The sequence below is a fragment of the Chenopodium album genome, chromosome 4, assembly GCF_948465745.1.
Source record: "Chenopodium album chromosome 4, dcCheAlbu1.1, whole genome shotgun sequence".
Classification (NCBI taxonomy): domain Eukaryota; kingdom Viridiplantae; phylum Streptophyta; class Magnoliopsida; order Caryophyllales; family Amaranthaceae; genus Chenopodium; species Chenopodium album.
In genome coordinates, this window is record NC_137837.1 from 35,129,149 (window position 1) to 35,148,912 (window position 19,764).

At 37.1% G+C, this 19,764-nt stretch overlaps 1 protein-coding gene and 1 long non-coding RNA gene across 4 annotated transcripts; one reads left to right on the top strand and one right to left on the bottom strand.

Annotated features, from left to right (window-relative positions):
* The first annotated feature begins 205 nt into the window (after positions 1–205).
* Positions 206–6,066, top strand: LOC145626923 (uncharacterized). Its single transcript, XM_081679371.1, has 5 exons — positions 206–396; positions 738–855; positions 940–1,376; positions 2,905–3,244; positions 4,913–6,066. The coding sequence occupies exons 1-5, from the start codon at positions 353–355 to the stop codon at positions 5,918–5,920; spliced, it is 1,947 nt and encodes a 648-aa protein (XP_081535497.1). The 5' UTR covers positions 206–352; the 3' UTR covers positions 5,921–6,066.
* A 2,870-nt stretch (positions 6,067–8,936) lies between these two features.
* Positions 8,937–11,384, bottom strand: LOC145626924 (uncharacterized). Of its 3 annotated transcripts, XR_014111185.1 has the most exons (5): positions 11,124–11,384; positions 10,938–10,997; positions 10,246–10,310; positions 10,066–10,111; positions 8,937–9,421 (listed from the first exon to the last, which is right to left on the bottom strand). It is a non-coding gene; the product is annotated as an uncharacterized LOC145626924 (long non-coding RNA). The 3 variants fall into 3 exon arrangements; XR_014111184.1 differs by having other exon boundaries at positions 10,246–10,997; XR_014111183.1 differs by having other exon boundaries at positions 10,246–11,384.
* Positions 11,385–19,764: the final 8,380 nt, after the last annotated feature.

The window sequence follows — 19,764 nt, forward strand, 5'->3', positions numbered from 1 at the left end:
AGCATGATTTTAATAAGTTTGACTAGTTTTTTATTCATTATATGACATACATCAAACACTTTTAAAATACAAAAAACCAAAAAACTGAAAACCGCAACAATGCCAAACGAACCCTAACCAAAACGTTTTTCCGGAATTGCCCCCCGATATGCAATAAATAATTGCATATAGTATTACTCAGTCTATTACTCAGTCTGCACTTTGCAGCCATGAAAGTGAAACTTCAATACATTTTTCATGCGTAGATTGTTAGATTGATACAACTTTCAACTTTTGGCTAGACTGATCGTTTCGAAATCCCAATTTGGAAATTCCAAAAGGGTTGTGAAGTTGCTTTCTTCAGCTCCTCAATATGCAAAATACTTCAGATAAAAGTCAAGTTAAACAAGATGAAAGGTGAAATGATCCACTCTATTTATATTCTGCAAATTTGGATTAATTGTTAGCTAATTCATTTTTTGTGTCAATTTTTTTTTTTTGAAACCTTTTGTGTCAATTTAGTATAATTGGTTTAGTGTTATTTAGTTGTTTCCGTTATAATTAGCTCAAATCATCTTTAGGGTTGTTCCCCCACCTTTTTTTTTAATTGCACATTTTGGTTTACATAGCTGGAATTATTAATTTTTAACCTTGATTTTCATCGGATGAAATTCATTCCGAGTTGATAATTTTTATTTGTTAGAGTGAATGTTTAGGAAGCATTGCTAAAAGATTGACTGATTTATTACCTTAATTAGATCAAATGGTGAAGAGGAATCAAGGATGATTACAATCGAATATCTTCGGGCGAGGTTGCTTTCTGAAAGATCGATTTCGAAAGCAACCAAAGAGAGAGCTGATGAGCTTGCAATAAGGGTTAGTTGTTAGTGTTGTTTGGGTTTGTACTGTGCTTTTGTTTAGTGGATTACTTTTTTGATGTTTGCTATGCAATATTCATAGGTTAAGGAGTTAGAAGATCAGCTGAAAGTTGTAACTCTTCGGCGAAAAAGGGCAGAGAAGGCAGCTCTAGATGTATATTCGTATCTAGATAGTCTTGGGGTTAGTGACATTTCTGAGGTTTATGAATCCGATTCCAACGAGGATGAATCTCAGTACGATTCAGATATGGATAATGGGGATACAACCAAGGTTGACAAGGCTTTTGTCTCTTTGGAAATTGAGAGAAATGATATGGAGCCATTAGGTTCAGAGCCAGAGTCTACCCCTTCATCCGGTAGATCATTGTCTTGGAAAGGTAGCAAGGATGGTACTCGAATCCTGGAAAAGAAAGGTCTTAAATCTTCTATCCGAAGCCGAACTAGTCTTGCTCAAGTTAACTCTTCTCCAAGGCAGCGCCTTGGTAAATCATGCCGCCAGATCAAAAGAAGAGAATCAAGGTACATGTTTGTAGTCATTCCCAAATGTGATGCTATTTTGATTCTTGATGATAAAAATGTAACGCTCGGCTACTACTCTCAGACTGTATTTCACACCAACTGTAAGAAAAAAAACAGAACAAAAAGGAACAAGCAAGAGAAGAGAGGGAAGTTGGACTGCTTCTTGATTAATAAAGATGATAACTTTCTTACAAATGGTGGCTGTAGGTCACCGCTCTCCTAGGTGGCTTCAGGCCACTACTCTCCAGAATTTGATTAACACAAAATACCCAATGAGCTAATCCCTACTTCCCCTTTTTATATGTACACAATCCTATTACAATCCGCAAAACAGCCAGCTAGGCAAGCACAAAAAGCCAAGCTCTGCTACAACTCTACCTAACTCCCTGCAGCAGTCATTTGGTTAGTGAGTGACTGCCCACCAAGGTTGGTGCGCTGCTGTTGTCCCATTCCTCTTGCCCCAACGGTCTGCAGTCCTTTCTTGTGTCTTCTCTCGTAGGTGATGATACCCTGGGGTTGCACCTTAGGAGTTGTTACAAAAAAAATATACGTATATTACGTTCATTTTTTGTGTACATAGCATAATTTAATCTGTTTGCGGACAAAGATTCCTTGCTTGTAATTGGCACTGATGATCTGCTCTAGCTGAGTAAATTGATTGACTTAGGCTGAAATTGCTGGGTATTTAGCCATCAATCCCATGGTGAATAAGTTGCAGCCTTATCAATACTATTCAACTTGTTGAAAACCTAAAGTAAAGTAAACTAGACAAAAGTTATTCTAAACAATCATGAAATAACCTCTAGGCAAAGGCCATGCCTCATTTGGTATAATTTTGCTTCAACCTGTTTTGGTATAACTGACGAATCAAAATGTAATTAGCAAAACCTAACAGCTTGGAAGCATTCAGCCCCATGCTTACCACTCCACGCAATTCAGCAAATGATATTCCAAGGGGAAAATAAACTATAATAGACGAGTATGAAGAGTAGTGCATGATGAGTGGAAACCCTTGCCAAATCTCTATTGAGATTCTTGTAGCTAGCAAAACTCATGAAATTCATTGAACAAGACCAAAAGTAACTATTGATCAAGGTCATGACTATGATAACTATTCGTTCACCCTTGTATATTGAGGCACATTACTCATTTTGATGCAAACACACAATAACCTATCTTTCAAACTAAACACAGAAGTTTGATATAATTTGAAGCTGCTGAAAAGTATATCTAATACTCACTGTTTTTTATAAGGGTTTCAATTTTGGCTTGCAAGTTTTCCAACGCATAACTTTAACCCGTTAATATATTTAAAAATTTAAGTATAAATAATAAAAATTTAATATTTTGAAATTATACATTGAAATGAATCCAACATCTTACATCATGATGTCTGATTCCATATGTATTAGAAACACAATATGGTCAAAGTGAGATTTGTAAATTGTGTCAATAGTCAGAGTGGAACAAAAAAACTGAGGGAATTTGTAAATTTTAATATTCAACAGTTTTTTGGTTTATGCTTCAGGTCAACAATTGAGGAGCCCAGACATGATTCTAGTATGTCTAATGCTCATGATAGCAATGCTATGGACGGCTTGGGCCGTGGTCTTGATTGTTTGGACTTCCAGAGTGTGGGGTTAAGAAAATCTCCTCAGAGATTTGGCCAGAGAGGTTCTGGAAAGGATAAAGTTTCTTGTTCCTTTGAAAGTCAAGCACAGGAATATGATGCTGGTAGTTCCTTGCATGAACATGAATGTAGTGGTGAGATGGAAAGAGCTCGTCAATGTCAAGCACAACTCATAAAATGTTATGAAGCTCAGGAAAAGGATCAAAGAGACTGGGAAGAAAAATATGGAGAGAATAATGTTAGTATGCTATTAAACTTTGTTTCTTATTATTCTTATCCCAAAATTTCATTGCATATGGTTTTTCCCTGTATTTCGAAGTCCTTGTTTTGATGATGATGTAGGGTATCACCCCATTCCATGATAATGTTTAGTTGTTCAATCCTCTAGATGAATAGGATGTTGTTGGTTACATTGAGCGGAAGAGTAATAGATATTCTTCTTAAGCAAATTTATATTATATTAGGAGACAATTATGTATATTGTTTAATCAATTTGAAAGAAGAATAAAAGACTACATTGATGTTCCAATAATATTAATTCAGCAAGTTTCAGAACAATAAGTGTTTTAAGTTTCCACAATAGCCCTGGCCCTAACCCCTTGGAAAGGGAAACAAATAGATAATATTGTGTGGAGTGCATGGTTTTCTTTCCCCGGCCGAAAGGAAAGAGAATTCCTGACTTGTTTGAAACTTTGTTATCTGACAATACCTCTATAGGATGTTGCAATTACTCCATCCTGTGTTGTTGTGGTTTGTAACTGAGTACGTTTTAGAGCTACATAGCTCTCTTGATTGTTTTATGTTAAATAATTTCTTAAAAAAAAAAAAACAAAAAAAAAACTTGTAGCTTTTCTATTGCATCTATTTGATGAAATCTATGCAGTTTTTTTTTTTTTTTTTTTTTTGGTAAATTGCTATTTCTGTGTTGCTGGAAAAAAAATGACCAACACTTCCAGATTCAGCAAACAAGTTAGACTAAGGCTATGTTCAATTCAGCTTATTTAACAAAATATTTGCTTATTTCATTAATATCAAAACAGACGAAAACACATCAGATCTTTTTATTTACGTTTACTTATCACTATATATCGTTAATTTTATAATAAAAAATTATCAAAATTTCATATATTCATTAATACATATCAAATGACAACTCATTTGTAAAACCCATGTTTGTAAGGTTCAATGTATAAAAAAGCTTAAGGCGCACTAAAGTGAGAGGGGTTCTGTTGTGCCTAGGTGCGCCTCTTTGAAGTTAGGCGCTTTATATGAGCAATTAAAAAAATTTGGCTCAAGTGCGCCTTGCGCGCCTCAGGTGCGCCTCGGGCGCTTTTTGTGCGCCAAACCCAAAACGCCTCGCCCAGACCAAAATAAGCGCTCACCCCTGATCGCCTTGCGCCTCAGCGCCTTAGGCGCGCTTTTTCATGATGAGACCAAATTTGAAGAAACATCAAATGTTCAAAAGGATTATTTAAAGAGGATGTGAGAAAGTAATCCGATATTGTGTATTTAAGCTCCTCTTTAATTTTACCAGCTTTTTTCTGTTTGTGCCATGTTTATGTTAAACTGGTATCTGGTGCTTGTTACATATGGGATGAATCTACATAGAAGATGTTGGACCTGTTCAGTAAATGTAGCAATTGGTGTAACAATCAGCAAATTTAACTAATGTTTAGCTGTTTGATATCCTGTTGTCTAACTACTTAAATGTTACGTAGCTAAAGTACTGAACATTAGTAATCTGGGATTAGTGCTAGCTTGTACATTGTCATTTTTCTATGTTTCTGTATTTAATTAATACAACATTCAATTTGATTTTGATGGCTAAAATGTTGAATTTCTTCCCTTTTTTTCTTTAAATCCTGATAAATCTGAACCTTTATAGTGCATGGCTTTGAATTTGTAGGATTTGTGTGAACCTGATAGCCATTCAGATGTCACAGAGGAGAGAGATGAGAACAAAGCAACAGTTCCTCAACTCGTTGACGTTGGTGCTTGCCATGACCACAAAGTTGGGACGCAAATCAATTCTGTAGGAAGAAAACTATCGATAACCCAGTTCAATAGTTTCAAGCTATCTCCTGATGCTACTAGAGGTAGTACAGAGAAACATAAATATGGTGAGATGCAACCTTGTGGATCTCCTGCTCCTGAATTTTCTTTCTCTACAGTGAACAATAATCAATCTTCGGAACACACAGCTAGACATTTATTACAAGCAGGTCATGATGACTTGTCATACAGTGGTAGTGTTTCCTGTAAACTACAACCACCTTGGAAAAATGACTCTCGCTCACTTGTACCCCATGAAGAACCATCTTACATGGTGGGAACAGTACTTGAGGCCCTTCAAGAAGCCAAGTTACTAATCAAACAACAAATCAATAGTTTTCCAGACACCAAGATATCTGTTGGCAGAACAATTGAAACTTCTGTTCCAGCAAACGGTGATGTCAATTGGTTAAACATTCCTGTTGGATGTCCTGGACTTTTCAGAGTGCCATCTTCTCCAGATTGTCAATCTCTCAGTCAGGGTACATTACCAAGTTCAAATCATTTATCAGAACTAACCAGTTCTGCTCTTGACACAAGATCTCTTGCAGTACAAGGCCACCAATATATTTCCTGTCCGATGGGTTCCCAGCTTAGTAGTCCTAGTGCTGATTCCCTCTTCTCTACTCTGGATATCTCTAATACGCAACCAAGATTCGTCTTTCAGTTTAACACCAACATATCAGCTTCCGGTAATTCCAATGAATTGACAAGTTCAGTCTTTCCAGACTTCTTCCCACATATGCCGTCAAACCAGATGATGGGCAGCCAGTTGCTGAGGAACAATGATGGAATACCCCCATATGGATATCCTTCGTTTCAAAATCATGATGCCAGATCAAATACATATAGATATAGATAGTAAAATCATACGAGTTGCTTGACCTTGCATTTATTGTTGGGCTAATTTACTAGTATAATGAATTTAATTACATTACCATAATTGATATATAGTGCTGGCTTCTTGCAGTTGCTGCATGTACTGATGTATATTTGTTGCATTGTACAAGTGCCATATTGTTAAATTGATTATTTGATATCTGTGTGCCATTATGCTTCTGCTGTGGTTGATGATCAGTTTTATTCGTGTATTTTCGCTTCTCTTTGTTGGAATCTTTATGATTTTTTGACATGGAATTATATCAACAAAAAAAAAATTTCCATTCTAAATGTAATGTACATACTTCCAAATTAGCTTTGTGTCATATAAGTCATTAGATAGCTTTCATCCACTGGATTCCGTATTTATTTCTTGATATATGTTGAACTGTTAAATCAATTTTTTTTTGAATTTAAAAAGTGATTTGATTATAGTTGTGCTAGAATTTTCATCCTAAAATTCCAATGTTCTACAGGTAGTCAGGTTACAGGTTGCAGATTAATGATATACAGGTCGAAGGTAGCTGCAAAGCTAATACAAGGAAACCAAGCAATTGAGCATACTCTCAAGGAATATTCCCAGGAATCTTCGAGTGGAAAAAGTTACAAAATCCCATCCGTGGAATTAGGAACCACTCCCAGCAGTCTAGTCGTTGAGGAAGACCAATTCAAACGTGGAAGTAACAGGCCTGGAGACGTGGAGAGAAAGTAGGAGCAGCTTTGGCCCTCAACTGCGGATTTCTAAGAATCAAGAGAAAGAGCCGTTGAAGACCCTTTAGATGCTTTCCTAGTATATAAATATAGGGATATTCATTGTAAAGGGCATCACAAAATATAAGAGCCTTACTACTTAGCATAATCATAGAGTTCTAATCGTTTTACTTTCGTTTAGTCAACAATCTGTAACCTACATTGTAATCTGTTCAACCGAAACACCTAGTGGATTGGTGGACTCACCCGCAGTTTTTACCCTTGTTCTTGGGGTTTTCTGCGTCATCATCTCGTGTGTCTTCTCCCTCTTTCCCTTTTGTTCATTTCGTAGATCTAGATTCAGCAATTTCCTTTACCTCAATCTAGCTGTAATTATCGTAACTTAGGTCGAACCTGGTATTCAGTTTTTTGACCAAAACAGTTTGGCGCCGTCTGTGGGGATACAGTTAGATAATTTGGTTTATCCTTCATCATGGGAGAAGATCCAGATCCAAATGCGAACGCATTAATCGAGTAATTGCAAGAAGACTTGAGAGCTTCCAAGGAGCGAAGTCAGAAGCTCGAAGAAGAGTCTCAAGCAACCTTAGCAAGGCTTAAGGCTAAATATGAAGCATCCTTGGAGAAGTTAGCTAAGGAACTCGAATCTGTCAGGAGCAACAAGAAGAAGAGGGTAAAAATCGATGACATAAGAAGACGAGGGAAAGCCTCGTGGTAACGAAGAACAATCTGGTAGGGACCTCAACCCTATGGCTAGAGAATTTTCCGTTATCAAAGCCCAGAACCGGAAAATGATGAAGCTCCGGCTACCAGGTGCTCCTAAACCCGTAGCTTATGAATCCCGCGATGGATTCGCTGAATCCCCTTTCGTGGAGGATATCGCTAAGGTGCGCATTCCTACAAAGCTGAGCATCCCCTCCTTCCCAAAGCTGTACGATGGAACCACTGATCCCCAAGATCACGTGGCTCATTACAAGCAGAAAATGTGGCAACTTTCAATCACGTGGGAACTCATTGAGCCCACCATGTGCAAGTCCTTTGGTGCTACTTTATCTGGACCTGCACTCCAATGGCTTATCAATCTGAAGCCAGGTACCATTGTCAGCTTCTCCAGCTTTGTGAACAAGTTTTACCAGCAATTCGCTACCAGCCGAGAGCTGGATAAGCAAAGCAGTGACCTGTACCGGATCGTCCAGAGGTAGAATGAGACAACCCGACAATATTGGGACTGGTTTAATCGAGAGATGGTCAGTATAAAAAATTGTGACCATTCAACTGCTATTGAAGCCTTTCGCAGGGGTCTTAATTACAGGTCTAGATTATATTATGAGCTGACAAGGTATCCGTGTGCCTCGTTTGAAGAAGTTAGAACCAAAAAAATGGCTGAAGTCCGTGTTGAAGAAGACGAGCATGCCAGAGGTTGGGTTGAGAGGAGGCCATCTGGATATTCGGGGAATCAGCCTTTTAACATCCAAAATTCTGGACCCCGGCAAGGTAGCTGGCAGCCAAGGCGCAGCAATGTCATTAACATATCTGACCCAGGAGCAGGTTAAGGTTCCAGCAGGCCAACAATAGAATACCATCCAGATAGTGGGAGTTGTGAACGCTCTAAAGGATATTAGGCAACCATTGAGGTGGCCTCGGAAGAGTGACAAGCTTGAGCACCAGAAAGATAAATCAAGGTGGTGTGAATACCATGGAGACCATGGGCATAGGACTGACGAGTGTAACAGTCTTAAAAGAGAACTAGAGAACTAGCCTGGTTACTCAAGAGGGGCTACCTGAAAGATCTACTTGGAAAAAAGGGAAAAGGACCTGAAGTCAAGAAAGAAGCCCTGCCTGGTCCACTAGCCTCCCCTACCCCGGGTGTTGTAATCAGCGCAATATCTGGAGGATCTAGCATCAGCCGACTAACCTACTCCAATGCAAAACGCATAGCAAGGGTAGGTACCTCAGCGTCCAGCATCCCCCAAACCTATCCAAGCAGTTGTAGACACCCATTTGTGTCTCCCCAAAACCAAAACCGGTGATGAGTACCTTTCGCGTCGAATCATAATCGAATGAAGTGAAAGTGTGGAAAGTCTAGTGTTGCGGATAATTTTAATTTCTTTTCTCTTCTCTCTGTTTTTGAAAACTTATTTTAAGAAAAATAGTCAATCCAATTTGGTTGGTCCATGATATGGGTCCAATAGTAGTGTAGTTGGATGGGGCTTGACAAGAGCCTTCCAACGATATATTATAAGCCCAATTCCGATGAATATTGAGGAAGTTACAATTGACAATAATTTGAATTGATATAATTTTATAGCATCTTAAAAAATGCCATAAACACCAATTTTTTTTATTGACTTAATAATCCAATGAAAAAAACAAAAATAAAGTCAACTTCGGTCTCTAGATTAGACCAACAAATTTCTAAAGAGAAAAAAGCGAAATTAATGGCCAATAGGAGCAGCTAGCAGTAATAACCGATTGCAGCAGCTAGCAGTAACAGCAGCCAGCGGTAGCAGCATTAGGTAGCAGCAACTTGGAGTAACAATAGTTAACACTCAGTAGTACCAGGCCAGCAGACTACAGTAGCAGCCGATAGCAGTGAGCCAGTGACATTAACAGGCATCAGCAACAACAGTAGACATTTGTAACAGCAGAAATAGTAATAGTGACATTGGTTGCTACATGCTATGCAAGCATGTTTCTTGTGGCCTGTACCATAACAGAAGTTTTTGTTCCCATCGTCTCTTAACTTCCAATGCTTTATCTCATGGTTCTCACTCCCCTACTCATAAATGGAAGAGCATCCGTAAATAAAATGAGAATTGAAAAAAGTAGTAAACTGATAGTCTAAGAGTAAAATAATGCTTCATATATCTGCCTTATTACAAATTTTTTTTGAAACACTCTACTCTCTTACATAGCATAAAGTAAATTGTAGACATTCTGGGGAAAATATGCTTAATAGCCCGCTTCTAATATATTAGCCAATTAAAATAGAATATATAATATATCTGAATTAAATAAAGCAACCTTGTCATCAAACTATAGTAGCAGCAACTTTTGTAAGAAACAGAAAATTAAATCTATGTACCAATAATAAAAGGAAAGGGAAAGCAAAACTACCAATAATTCCTACAACTATCTAATTATTAGCCATTTATCACAATTTTGGCCTCACCCAAAGATAAATTAGCATATAATTCACAATTTTGGCCTCACCCAAAACCTTACTACCCAATTTCGCTCATAGAATCCAATTCTGCAGCTACTTGAAGAAAAGGGATTAATTGCACTTAAACAACACCAATAAAACTCATCAGAATCCCAATTTCTAAAACAATGCTCAATAATTTAAATAGCAAGCAGAAAAATTCAAGAAACATAAAATAGCTAGTAAAAAAGCATTGAAGGTTAGATTAAGCTTACATTTTATGAGGATCAGCACTAGTGTATTCAGAGTAGGTATCAAAACCTATACAACATTCAAATCAGCAGAGTCAAATATTCATCACCCAACTTGTTCAAAGCAAGAATTAGAATGATCAATCAAACAAATTTAAAAATCAGGAAGAAAAAGTATACATAAGGGGAGGGCCATGAAATTACCTCTCGATTAACAACATAAAATGGAGAAATTACGACAAACTATATCATGCCAAACATCCCTCGAACTACAAGCAATAATCAATCAAGAAAGTAAGTAATAAGAAAGAAGAAGACGAGACGGAAGACAAACTATTTTACATACAAATATAATTTATTTAATGTGTATATAAAACAAGATATACAAATTAGTTTCTGATCAGTACATTTTTAACCCACCACAATGGCAATATAATCTAGATATACACACTAATCCAAGTTGCAACTTCAGGATCGGAAAAACAACAAATAAAAAAAAAAATCAATTTGGAATAACACTTAAGATGTTCTAAATTAAAACCATCAGCTAAATTGATTGGGCTACACTACTTTTTTTAATCAAAGAAAGAGCTTATATTACATAAGGATGATAAAAATAAAAAAAAATAAATCCTATAACCTAAAGTTTTGAGGCAAAAATAGCCAGGCTGAATACCATGAAGCATAAATGAAAAATTTGCTGTCATGGCACCCAAGAGTGGATTAGCCCACATCAAAAGCTGAAAATAAAACCAAAAATAAAGATAAAACATAAAGCTTAAGGTGCATAACTTGATTGCAATAAGAGCAAAGCAGACAACAACCAAATTAAAAGACAAGGAGTCAATAGTAGAATCAAGAGGTTCAAGGCAAGTTCCGCAGTTCATCACACTAACCAATAAATGCAGCGCAATTTCTGAGCTGCCAGCCTGCCATCACTCTAAATCGAGTTTACACTTCACAAACAAAATTTATAAAATACATAATTTATTGTACAGCGATCATCAAATCGAACATTGTAGTGAAAAAACCCTAATTTATGAAATTGAAGAAAAAAAAAAAGCAGAAATTGGGGGAAATACCTCCAAAAATGGGCGGACTGTGTCGGCACTCTATCCAACAGCGATCTCGAGGAATTTGGAGACCATGACCTGCTTATCGGAAGGAGAGATAATGTCCTCTATTGATTTCAAGCTTCGTTGTCAATGGCGAATGAAAATCAATGAAAAGATTGATTGGGTTAATTACTGAGAAGCAAGTGAGAAGGTGGTAGCGGACTAGCGGTGGAAGCCGAGGTAAGGAGGTACAATAAAGAGATGGTGAAAACTTAATTGAGGGATCCATGGAGAATAGAGCATATCAAATTAAGTGGTTTTTTTTAAATAAATAAAAAAAATAATTTTTAAATGTTACAACTAAGTGTTACCTAATTAGGGGTGTCAAAAACTCACCCGACCCGAAAGGTTCATCTAAAACCGAACTGTTTTCGAACTAGTTTGACCCGCGAATTTTTTATCCGAATTCGATCTGGAGTCAACTCGAAGTTAACTCATAACCGACTTCACCTGGTAATATATAGTCCAAACCCAACTTGGAATCGACTCATAGTTAATCCGAAACTATTAAGACCCGATAATTCAAGATCCGAATTCGATCTAATCCGAAACAAAATCTACCCAAAACCATTTTGACCCTAAAAGTATCTCTTTTTACCCGATCTATGTATTACCCGACCTCTATTTACCCGACTTGAAACATCCTTTGACCCAACTTAACCCGACCCAAAACTATTCATGATTAATTTTTACCCGACCCTTTTAATTAACTTAATCCAAAAATTTTCATGACCATCCTCTCCAACCATTTTAAGTTGTGGGGTTCAAGCTAAGTTATAATTAGGAAAAGCAAGACATACACTATCACATTTACTTATATATCCTTTGCATTCTTCTAACTAAGCTAACAAACTATAATTACATCCAAGAGCCCATGATTTCACACATCTAAATATTCTACATTTCTACAACATTGCAAACTAAAAGCTCATGGATGACCAAAAATGGAGTGGAAATAAATTGATATATTGTAATATAACTATATAAGGAAAATCGTGCCGCAAAGAAATGGCAATGTTGAATGGAGTCAACATATTAGGGACAATACAAAGGTAAAAATTGTCATTGATTGATATTAGTGCATGGATTAGGGACGATACAATGATCATTGATTGATATATTTAGACAATTTTTCTATGATTTTGCACTTTAAAGTCAAACAATCCAATATTATCATTATACCATGAAATATACTTCCTAAAATGTATAAAATTTGAAGTTTATGACATTAAATATGTATATATGTTATATTAATGTGATTAGGTGTATTATATTCACGATTTTGATGAATCTGAATTTATTTCAACTTAATTGAACTTATCTGAATTTATTTCAACATATGTTACATATATGGATTTATCTGAAATAATCTGAATTTAATTATTTGAATTTATCTTAACTAATCTTAATATATCAAAACTTATCTAAACATATATGATATTATCTGAACTTATTACACAAAGTCTTATATGTGGCTGGGGTTACTTTATTAGTGTAATCGCGGTTACTTGATCGGTGTTAAAGGGGTTACTTCATCAGTGTTAAAGGGGTTAATTCATCAGTGCTATAGGGTTACTCAGTGTTATAGGGGTTACTAAGTTTGTATTACAGGGGTTACTTGGTCAGTTCGTTTTATATGGGTTACTTTTTTTTAAATAAGCGGTTACTTGGTGTGGCTGGCCACACACAAGACGGACTGCTGAACTTATAGTCTTGTAATAAGAGAAAATAATAAGGCGAGTTGAACAAACCCTTATCTGAACGGACTCTAACATATTAGGGCTTATTTAGCTTATTTTAGTTATAATTTATTTGAATTTGGATATTAGACAGTGTGTTTATTTCATCTGATTGTCACTAATCTTATCTTATTGCCATATTGGCCTAGTTTAGGGTTTGCATTGCATAAAGTTGTAAGAAAATTACAAGGTACGGTCCAAATTGAGAATTTTATAATATAAGTGTAATTAGTGGAAATATAATTAATTGTTAATATGAGTAAGAAATAATAAAATATTTTTGTTGGTAGGATTAAGGAGGAGAAGTAATAAAATATTCGTAGTAACGTGTCCTTACTAAATAAGATGTTAGAATTATTATGAAACCAATGTAAAGTAAATATGTGTTGCGATTATTACAAAATGAAGGGGTATAACTTCATTAAGAATAACAAAATCAAACGTTACTAAAATATGAAAAATCTTGTATTCTTAATCACGAATTAGTTGCTAATATACAATAGACAATCTTGATACTTCTAATAATCGAGTAGCCAATGAATTGGCGATGATAAATAGCCACAAAGACGATGATAAACCAAAACGTAAGGAAACATTTTATAATATGTGATAATCACCTGATCAAGGAGATAAATAATCATTTTAATTTCTTTAATACCTTGAGTTGTCAATCTTATATCAATTCTAATAAGCCAATACAAAAACTTAAACGAAACCCAAAAAATGATCTGAACTATATATGAATAAAATCTCCAACAACAAAAATGACATGACTATTCTAATACAGCTAAAAGCCGAGTTTAACCGAGATTGACCCAAATTCAAATTATTCGACCCAAAAGAATGAGCTAACTATCGAAGTAACGAGATTCAATTTTTTGCCGGAACTGAATTGATTTGAACCGAGATCTAATCGAATACGAAATGACCCGACCCAAAGTTAAATAAATCCATTTTAACCCAAATAAACCCGATAAAATCCGGACCCGAGTTCTTCTAAACTCGATATGACTCGACCCGAATTTGATTTGGGCCAAGTTTGATTTGTATGCGACCATGCTTGAACTCAACTTTAACCCGAATCTGATTAAGCTCAACCTGATTTGATTTGGTTTGTTAAGTTAAAATGACCCATCATTACCCGATCCAAACATCCCGACCCGTCGTGGGTCAACCCAAACTACATCTGGGTACCCGATTTGACACCTCTATACCTAATATCGGAGTGTTACAATAAAGTGTTACCTAATATTAAAGTGATACAAAAAATGTTACCTAATTTTACAATGTTACAAAAGTGTTACGTAAAAATCAAATAATCACGAAATTTTTAAAGTGTTACCAATGGGTGTTACTTAAGCTCAGTTTTGTAGTAGTGTTTTCTTAGGGCTACCAAATGCCCTGGTCGATCCATTAATTTCACAAGCATGTCATCTACATAAACTTCAACTTCCTTGTGCGTCATGTCATGGAGTAAAGCAGTCGCTGCTTGTTGGTAAGTGGCACCTGCGTTTTTTAACCCGAATGGCATTACCGTGTAGCAGTAAGTACCCCAAGGTGTTATAAAAGTTGCCTTCTCCATGTCTTCTTCTGCCATGAAGATCTGATTGTACCCCGCGTATCCATCCATAAACGAGAGAAGCACCTGATTTGCTGTATTATATACTAGAATATCAATGTGTGGTAAGGGGAGGTCGTCCTTTGGACTTGCCCTATTTAGATCTCAATAGTCGACACACATTCGTACCATTCTATCCTTCTTTGGAACTGGGATTACATTTGCAACCCATTTGGGGTATTAAGATACCCTGATAAAACCTGTTGTTATTTGTTTTTGTACTACTTCTTTTGTCTTAAGAGCCACGTCGAGTTTCATTCAACGTAACTTCTATTTTACAGGTTTCATTCCTGTAATTAGTGGAATTGTGTGTCGAGCTATTTCTCTATTAATGTCTGGCATATCTTCATATGACCAAGCGAATACATCGATAAATTCTTTTAGGGTTTTTCTAAGCTATACCCCTGAGGTATTCGAGTTTCTAAGGTGTACCCATGCTTTTTCAAGTTTCTAAGCTGTGCCCTTCAACTCCTTATCAATACTAAAATGTACCCTTATTAGTTGTTTAAAAGTTATTTGAGAGTGTGATTTCGTGGCTTAAGTTTTCATTATTAGGGTTGCGGTGACTAAGATTTCTTTCTCCTACCATTTCCTTACCTTTTATCATATTTCTATTAAATTTATAGTTAACTTTAGGCGACCTAGAAGTCCCAAGGAGGGTACCATTCATTAATGGTAGTGAGTTGAGGGGCACAACTTAAAAACTTTAAAAAGCATGGGTACACCTTAGAAACTCGAATACCTTAGGGGTATAGCTTAGAAAAACCCATTCTTTTAATAGATTAATAAAATCGGTTTATTCATTTTTATTAGATGTTAGTCCGATTTTAACTTCTCTTTTAATGGTTGGATCTTTTGAGATGTCAACCGTTTCTGTATCCTCAATTATCGGTGTTTTATTTTCAAGTTTTTCCATTGCTTTAATTATTTCGTTGTCATTTTCATTGTTAGTTAAGCAATGCTCATTATCTTGATTTAAAGAATGACACGAGAAGTAAGCAGAAGAGGACATATTATTAAATTCTGAAATCATTACATCGAATAATGAAATGTCCGTTGGGACTTGTAGGCGTCGTTCGAAGTGCTCCTACGTTAAAAGCATGTGGTGAATATGCTTGGCACTCATAGGAAGTAGGAATTGACATTACGATTAGGGACAACGATTAGGGACAAATAAAGTAGGGAGCTGCCAACAAGTTTTTAAGGAACTTGTAAACCGTTCACGGATCATAAAAGGCAACCACGAATAAGGGACAACGAAGGCAACAACGATTAACCCGTGAAGGTTACACCCCATTCATAATCCATGAGATTACTAAATCCATATGGTTCGGAACCACAAAAGGAGGATCGGGGATGATGGTACGAAGTGAGTCATGGAGTCACATTCGCCCGTATTGGCCTCTACTTGATTCTTATAGTGAAAAGCATTCCTGTGATCTCAAAGGCATACAAACAATAATTCAATTCGCTCCAAACTATTATTTAACTAAATTGGTTTAAGATTAATGCACACATAATTCTAAAAATTTGGTGATCACTTGATTAAACAACAAGATTAAAAGGAACCTAAACCGGTTGTCCAAATTATCTTATTAGGCGTGATTTTCAATTACATATTCCCTTTAACATGCAACATGGTGATCAAAATAAATAATAAAATCAATATTAATATAAAAACCAATTTAATCATAATTCCAACAACATAAAAATCGTTAGAAAAATAATAATAATAATAATAATAATAATAATAATAATAATAATAATAATAATAATAATAATAATAATAATAATAATAATAATAATAATAATAATAATAATAATAAAAGAGCATGATCCTTACTTCGATTCTGTTTACTTGCAACTACAAAATAATAAACGAGTTAGTAACTTCAAGGAAATAATAAAACAAAAATTAAATTAAATCAAATAAAACAAGGTTGATTTTGGGGCCAAACCCTCAAACGATTCTACCTTTCACGCCTTGGCTTAAGGACAGAACCTCGAGTAAAATATGGACTCCTTTGAGTGCTTGAAGAAGGAATTTTGAAATGAAAAGGGTAGGCTAGTGTTTAGGTTGAGAGCATAGAAGAGAGAAAATAAGAATAATAAAATTCTGGTCTTCGTACATCAGAAATGAGGGGGTATTTATAGGGAAATGTGCTGAGGGGGCACACGGAACCCTAAAATGATAAAAACCCTAAAAAAGTATCCCGTGACACGGTCAGACTGTACCGTGACATGGTTAGACTGTACCGTCAGACGGTACACATTCCCGTGACACGGTCAGTTTTGGAGTGACGCGGGAAATTTTCAGAAAACGGAACGGAAAACGCGTTAAAGGTTTACGCGGAAAGGACACGGAACTTCCCGTGTCACGGCAGACCTCCCGTCAGACGGGAAGGGTTCCCGTGACACGGTTAGGCTGTACCGTGACACGGTCAGTTCCAGTCCATTTTTCCGTCTAAATTCATTTTTAACCCTAATTTCTTTCGGCTTTTTAAGTGCCGATTGATAATTTCGGGCTTTTTTCTGACTTTTATTATTCGGACTAAAATAATAAAATAAAATAAAATGTTTGGGCCAAAAATAAATAATAAAATAATAAAATAAAAAGGTTTGGGTTTAAAATTAATTAACAAGCTTGGGCTAAAATTAAAACTATGCTTTTACCAAACACCAAGACTGATCCATAGACCTTTCAAAAATATGAATTTAGTAAAATACGATTTTTTAAGCACTCTCGGGATTAAATACTAAACCCGACCAACAGTGGCGGTGAAAGGTTATTTATCATCGGGTTTGGTTTTGGGGAGACATTTTTAGGTGTCTACAGAAGCCCCCACTTTGCCTGAGTTTGTAGAAACTTCAGTTTCGAAAACGATAGTCAAAGTAGTCGATAGGGACGGAGAATGATTTAAGACGTTCTGCGATCCTAAATCATTCTATATACGCCGATACCTGCAGAAAATGTTAGTTCTACAGATATAATAGTAAAGGGATAGAATACGTATCTGGCACCAGTATGTCGGTGATAAACGAATTTGGCAGCCTCCTAAGCTTGAAGGAATCCACCGAGTGACATTTGTTGAAATGCTTCCCATGCTTGAGGAAAGCCGACTGAAGAGTTTGGTACCTTTCTAAGCCTGAAGAAAGCTACCGGATAATACCTTCCATGCCCGAGGAAAGTCGACGAACGAATTTGGTGTCATTCTATGCTTGAAGAAATCCACCGCTAATGCTTTCCATACTTGAGGAAAGCCGACAAAGGAATTTTGTGGTTTTCTATACTTGAAGAAAAAAATCCACTGATGATGCTTTCCATGCCTGAGGAAAGCCAACTTGGCGGTTTTCTATACTTGAAGAAAAATCCACCGATAACGCTTTCCAAGCCTGAGGAAAGCCGACTTGGCGGTTTTCTATACTTGAAGAAGAATCCACCGATAACGCTTTCCAAGCCTGAGGAAAGCCGACTTGGCGGTTTTCTATACCTGAAGAAAAATCCACCGATAACGCTTTCCAAACCTGAGGAAAGCTGACTTGGCGGTTGTAGGGTTTCGCAGCCCCCGGGTTTGCGGTGCGACGGTTGTTCGCGCATTGTTGGAGTATTTCTGGGATACTATCAACACGTTTCACTTTGCTTGGGGGGAGATGACGGTGACCCCCCTGGACTTCAGCATGATCAGCGGGCTGCGCTTTACTAACCGGGCAGTAGGCCAGATGTCTGATCTATCTTGGACATCGGCTGAGGTAGCTGATTTGTTGGGTCCGGTTGTTCAGCACATCAAGACCCGACTCGTTCACATGGAGAGCGACTACGCGCGGGATTTGCTTCCCTCTCTGGCTCCTCCACCCCGTCTTCCCGAGGTATGATTTCTTTCGAGAATCTTCTTTGCTAGTCTCTGTTTTAAATAGTCGAATAACTTGATTATTCGATCATATTTTCAGACGACCATCCACCATGTGGGGAGGATTCAGATTCCTCCTCAGTCTGTCCACTACCCTGGGCCGATCGGTATCACGAAGGACCTTGCCGACGCGCTAGAGGGTTATAGACAGGCGCAGGAGTCAGTGCCCGAGGTTTTTGAGCCGGTGAGTTTTCTTCGACGCATTATCCACTCTTTTGATGCTGTTTATTACTGATTTTTGCTTTGTCTTAACCTCAGCCTAACCGCCCGGAGGTGATGGGAATCATGAAGCTGGTGGACGCGCTGAAGCATTGCATCATCAAGCTTCGGCGTGGTGCGAGTTGTCGGAGCTCTAGCGACGTTCTTGAGGTATCACTTATTTTTTTTTTCATTTCTACTATTTGTTTTATTTTGCATCATTGACACCTTTTGATTTTGTGTTTTTCAGGAGCGACGGAGGTCCCGCTCGCGTTCGAGGCCCAGAGGCTCGGACGAGGAGGGGCTTGGTCGTAGTAGACGATCTCCTGAGGCTCACCGGCGTTCTCAGCGAGAGCCTCAGACTACTCAGCCATTCCAGGAGGCTCAGTGGCAGCAGGGTCAGTCTTCTCAGCGTCCGTCATTTTCACAGCCTCCAGTTCCCGAGTTTGGGTCTCCTTTGGATCCTGGTTCATTCTCGGCCCCATTATCCGGGATTCCTCCACCGCTGCCGGGCTTGTTCTCGGTTCCGATGTATGGGACGATGCCTTCGCCGACGATTCTAGTATCTTTGGGCCAGTCTACTCCGTTCTCTGGCTGGATGGGTCCTGCTTTGAGCTTGGCTACTACTGGGCCTACGGGGACTAGTAGGGAGGCTACTCCCCGTACTCGGATGGTCGAGGGACTCTTTGGTTCGCCGTTCCCATACACACAGGGTGGATCACATGCACAGGGTCAAGATGAGACTGATTCTGATTCTAGAGATTTTTGACCGAGGGTTTTTGTACATATTATGATGACACTTGACACATTTATGTATTATGACTCTTTGTACATTATTTACAGTTTATATATCTACTATTGTGTGTGTTAGTGTGTGTTTGAGACTCTTTGTGTGTGATTGTGTACTTATTAATGACACGACGAAAAAACATAAGTGGAGTAATGGGGGGTACCGACCTTCCCCAAAAGAAAAGAAATATAAACAAAAAGACACTCAAAATAAAATTACTTTCCCCAAAAGAAAATAAAAGAAAAGAAATAAAAATAAAATGATGAATAAATAAATATAAAATATCTTCCCCAAAATAAAAATAAAATAAAAAACAAAAGAAATAAAATCTTAAAATAAAATAAAGATAAAAATA

What these genes read in the sequence shown, in the direction of transcription:
- LOC145626923 (XM_081679371.1), top strand. Translation starts at nt 353, where the DNA reads ATGCAAAATACTTCAGATAAAAGTCAAGTTAAACAAGATGAAAG. An exon ending in CAAGTTAAACAAGATGAAAG is followed by an intron (nt 397 to 737) that starts GTGAAATGATCC and finishes TACCTTAATTAG; the next exon opens with ATCAAATGGTGAAGAGGAAT. An exon ending in AAAAATATGGAGAGAATAAT is followed by an intron (nt 3,245 to 4,912) that starts GTTAGTATGCTA and finishes TTGAATTTGTAG; the next exon opens with GATTTGTGTGAACCTGATAG.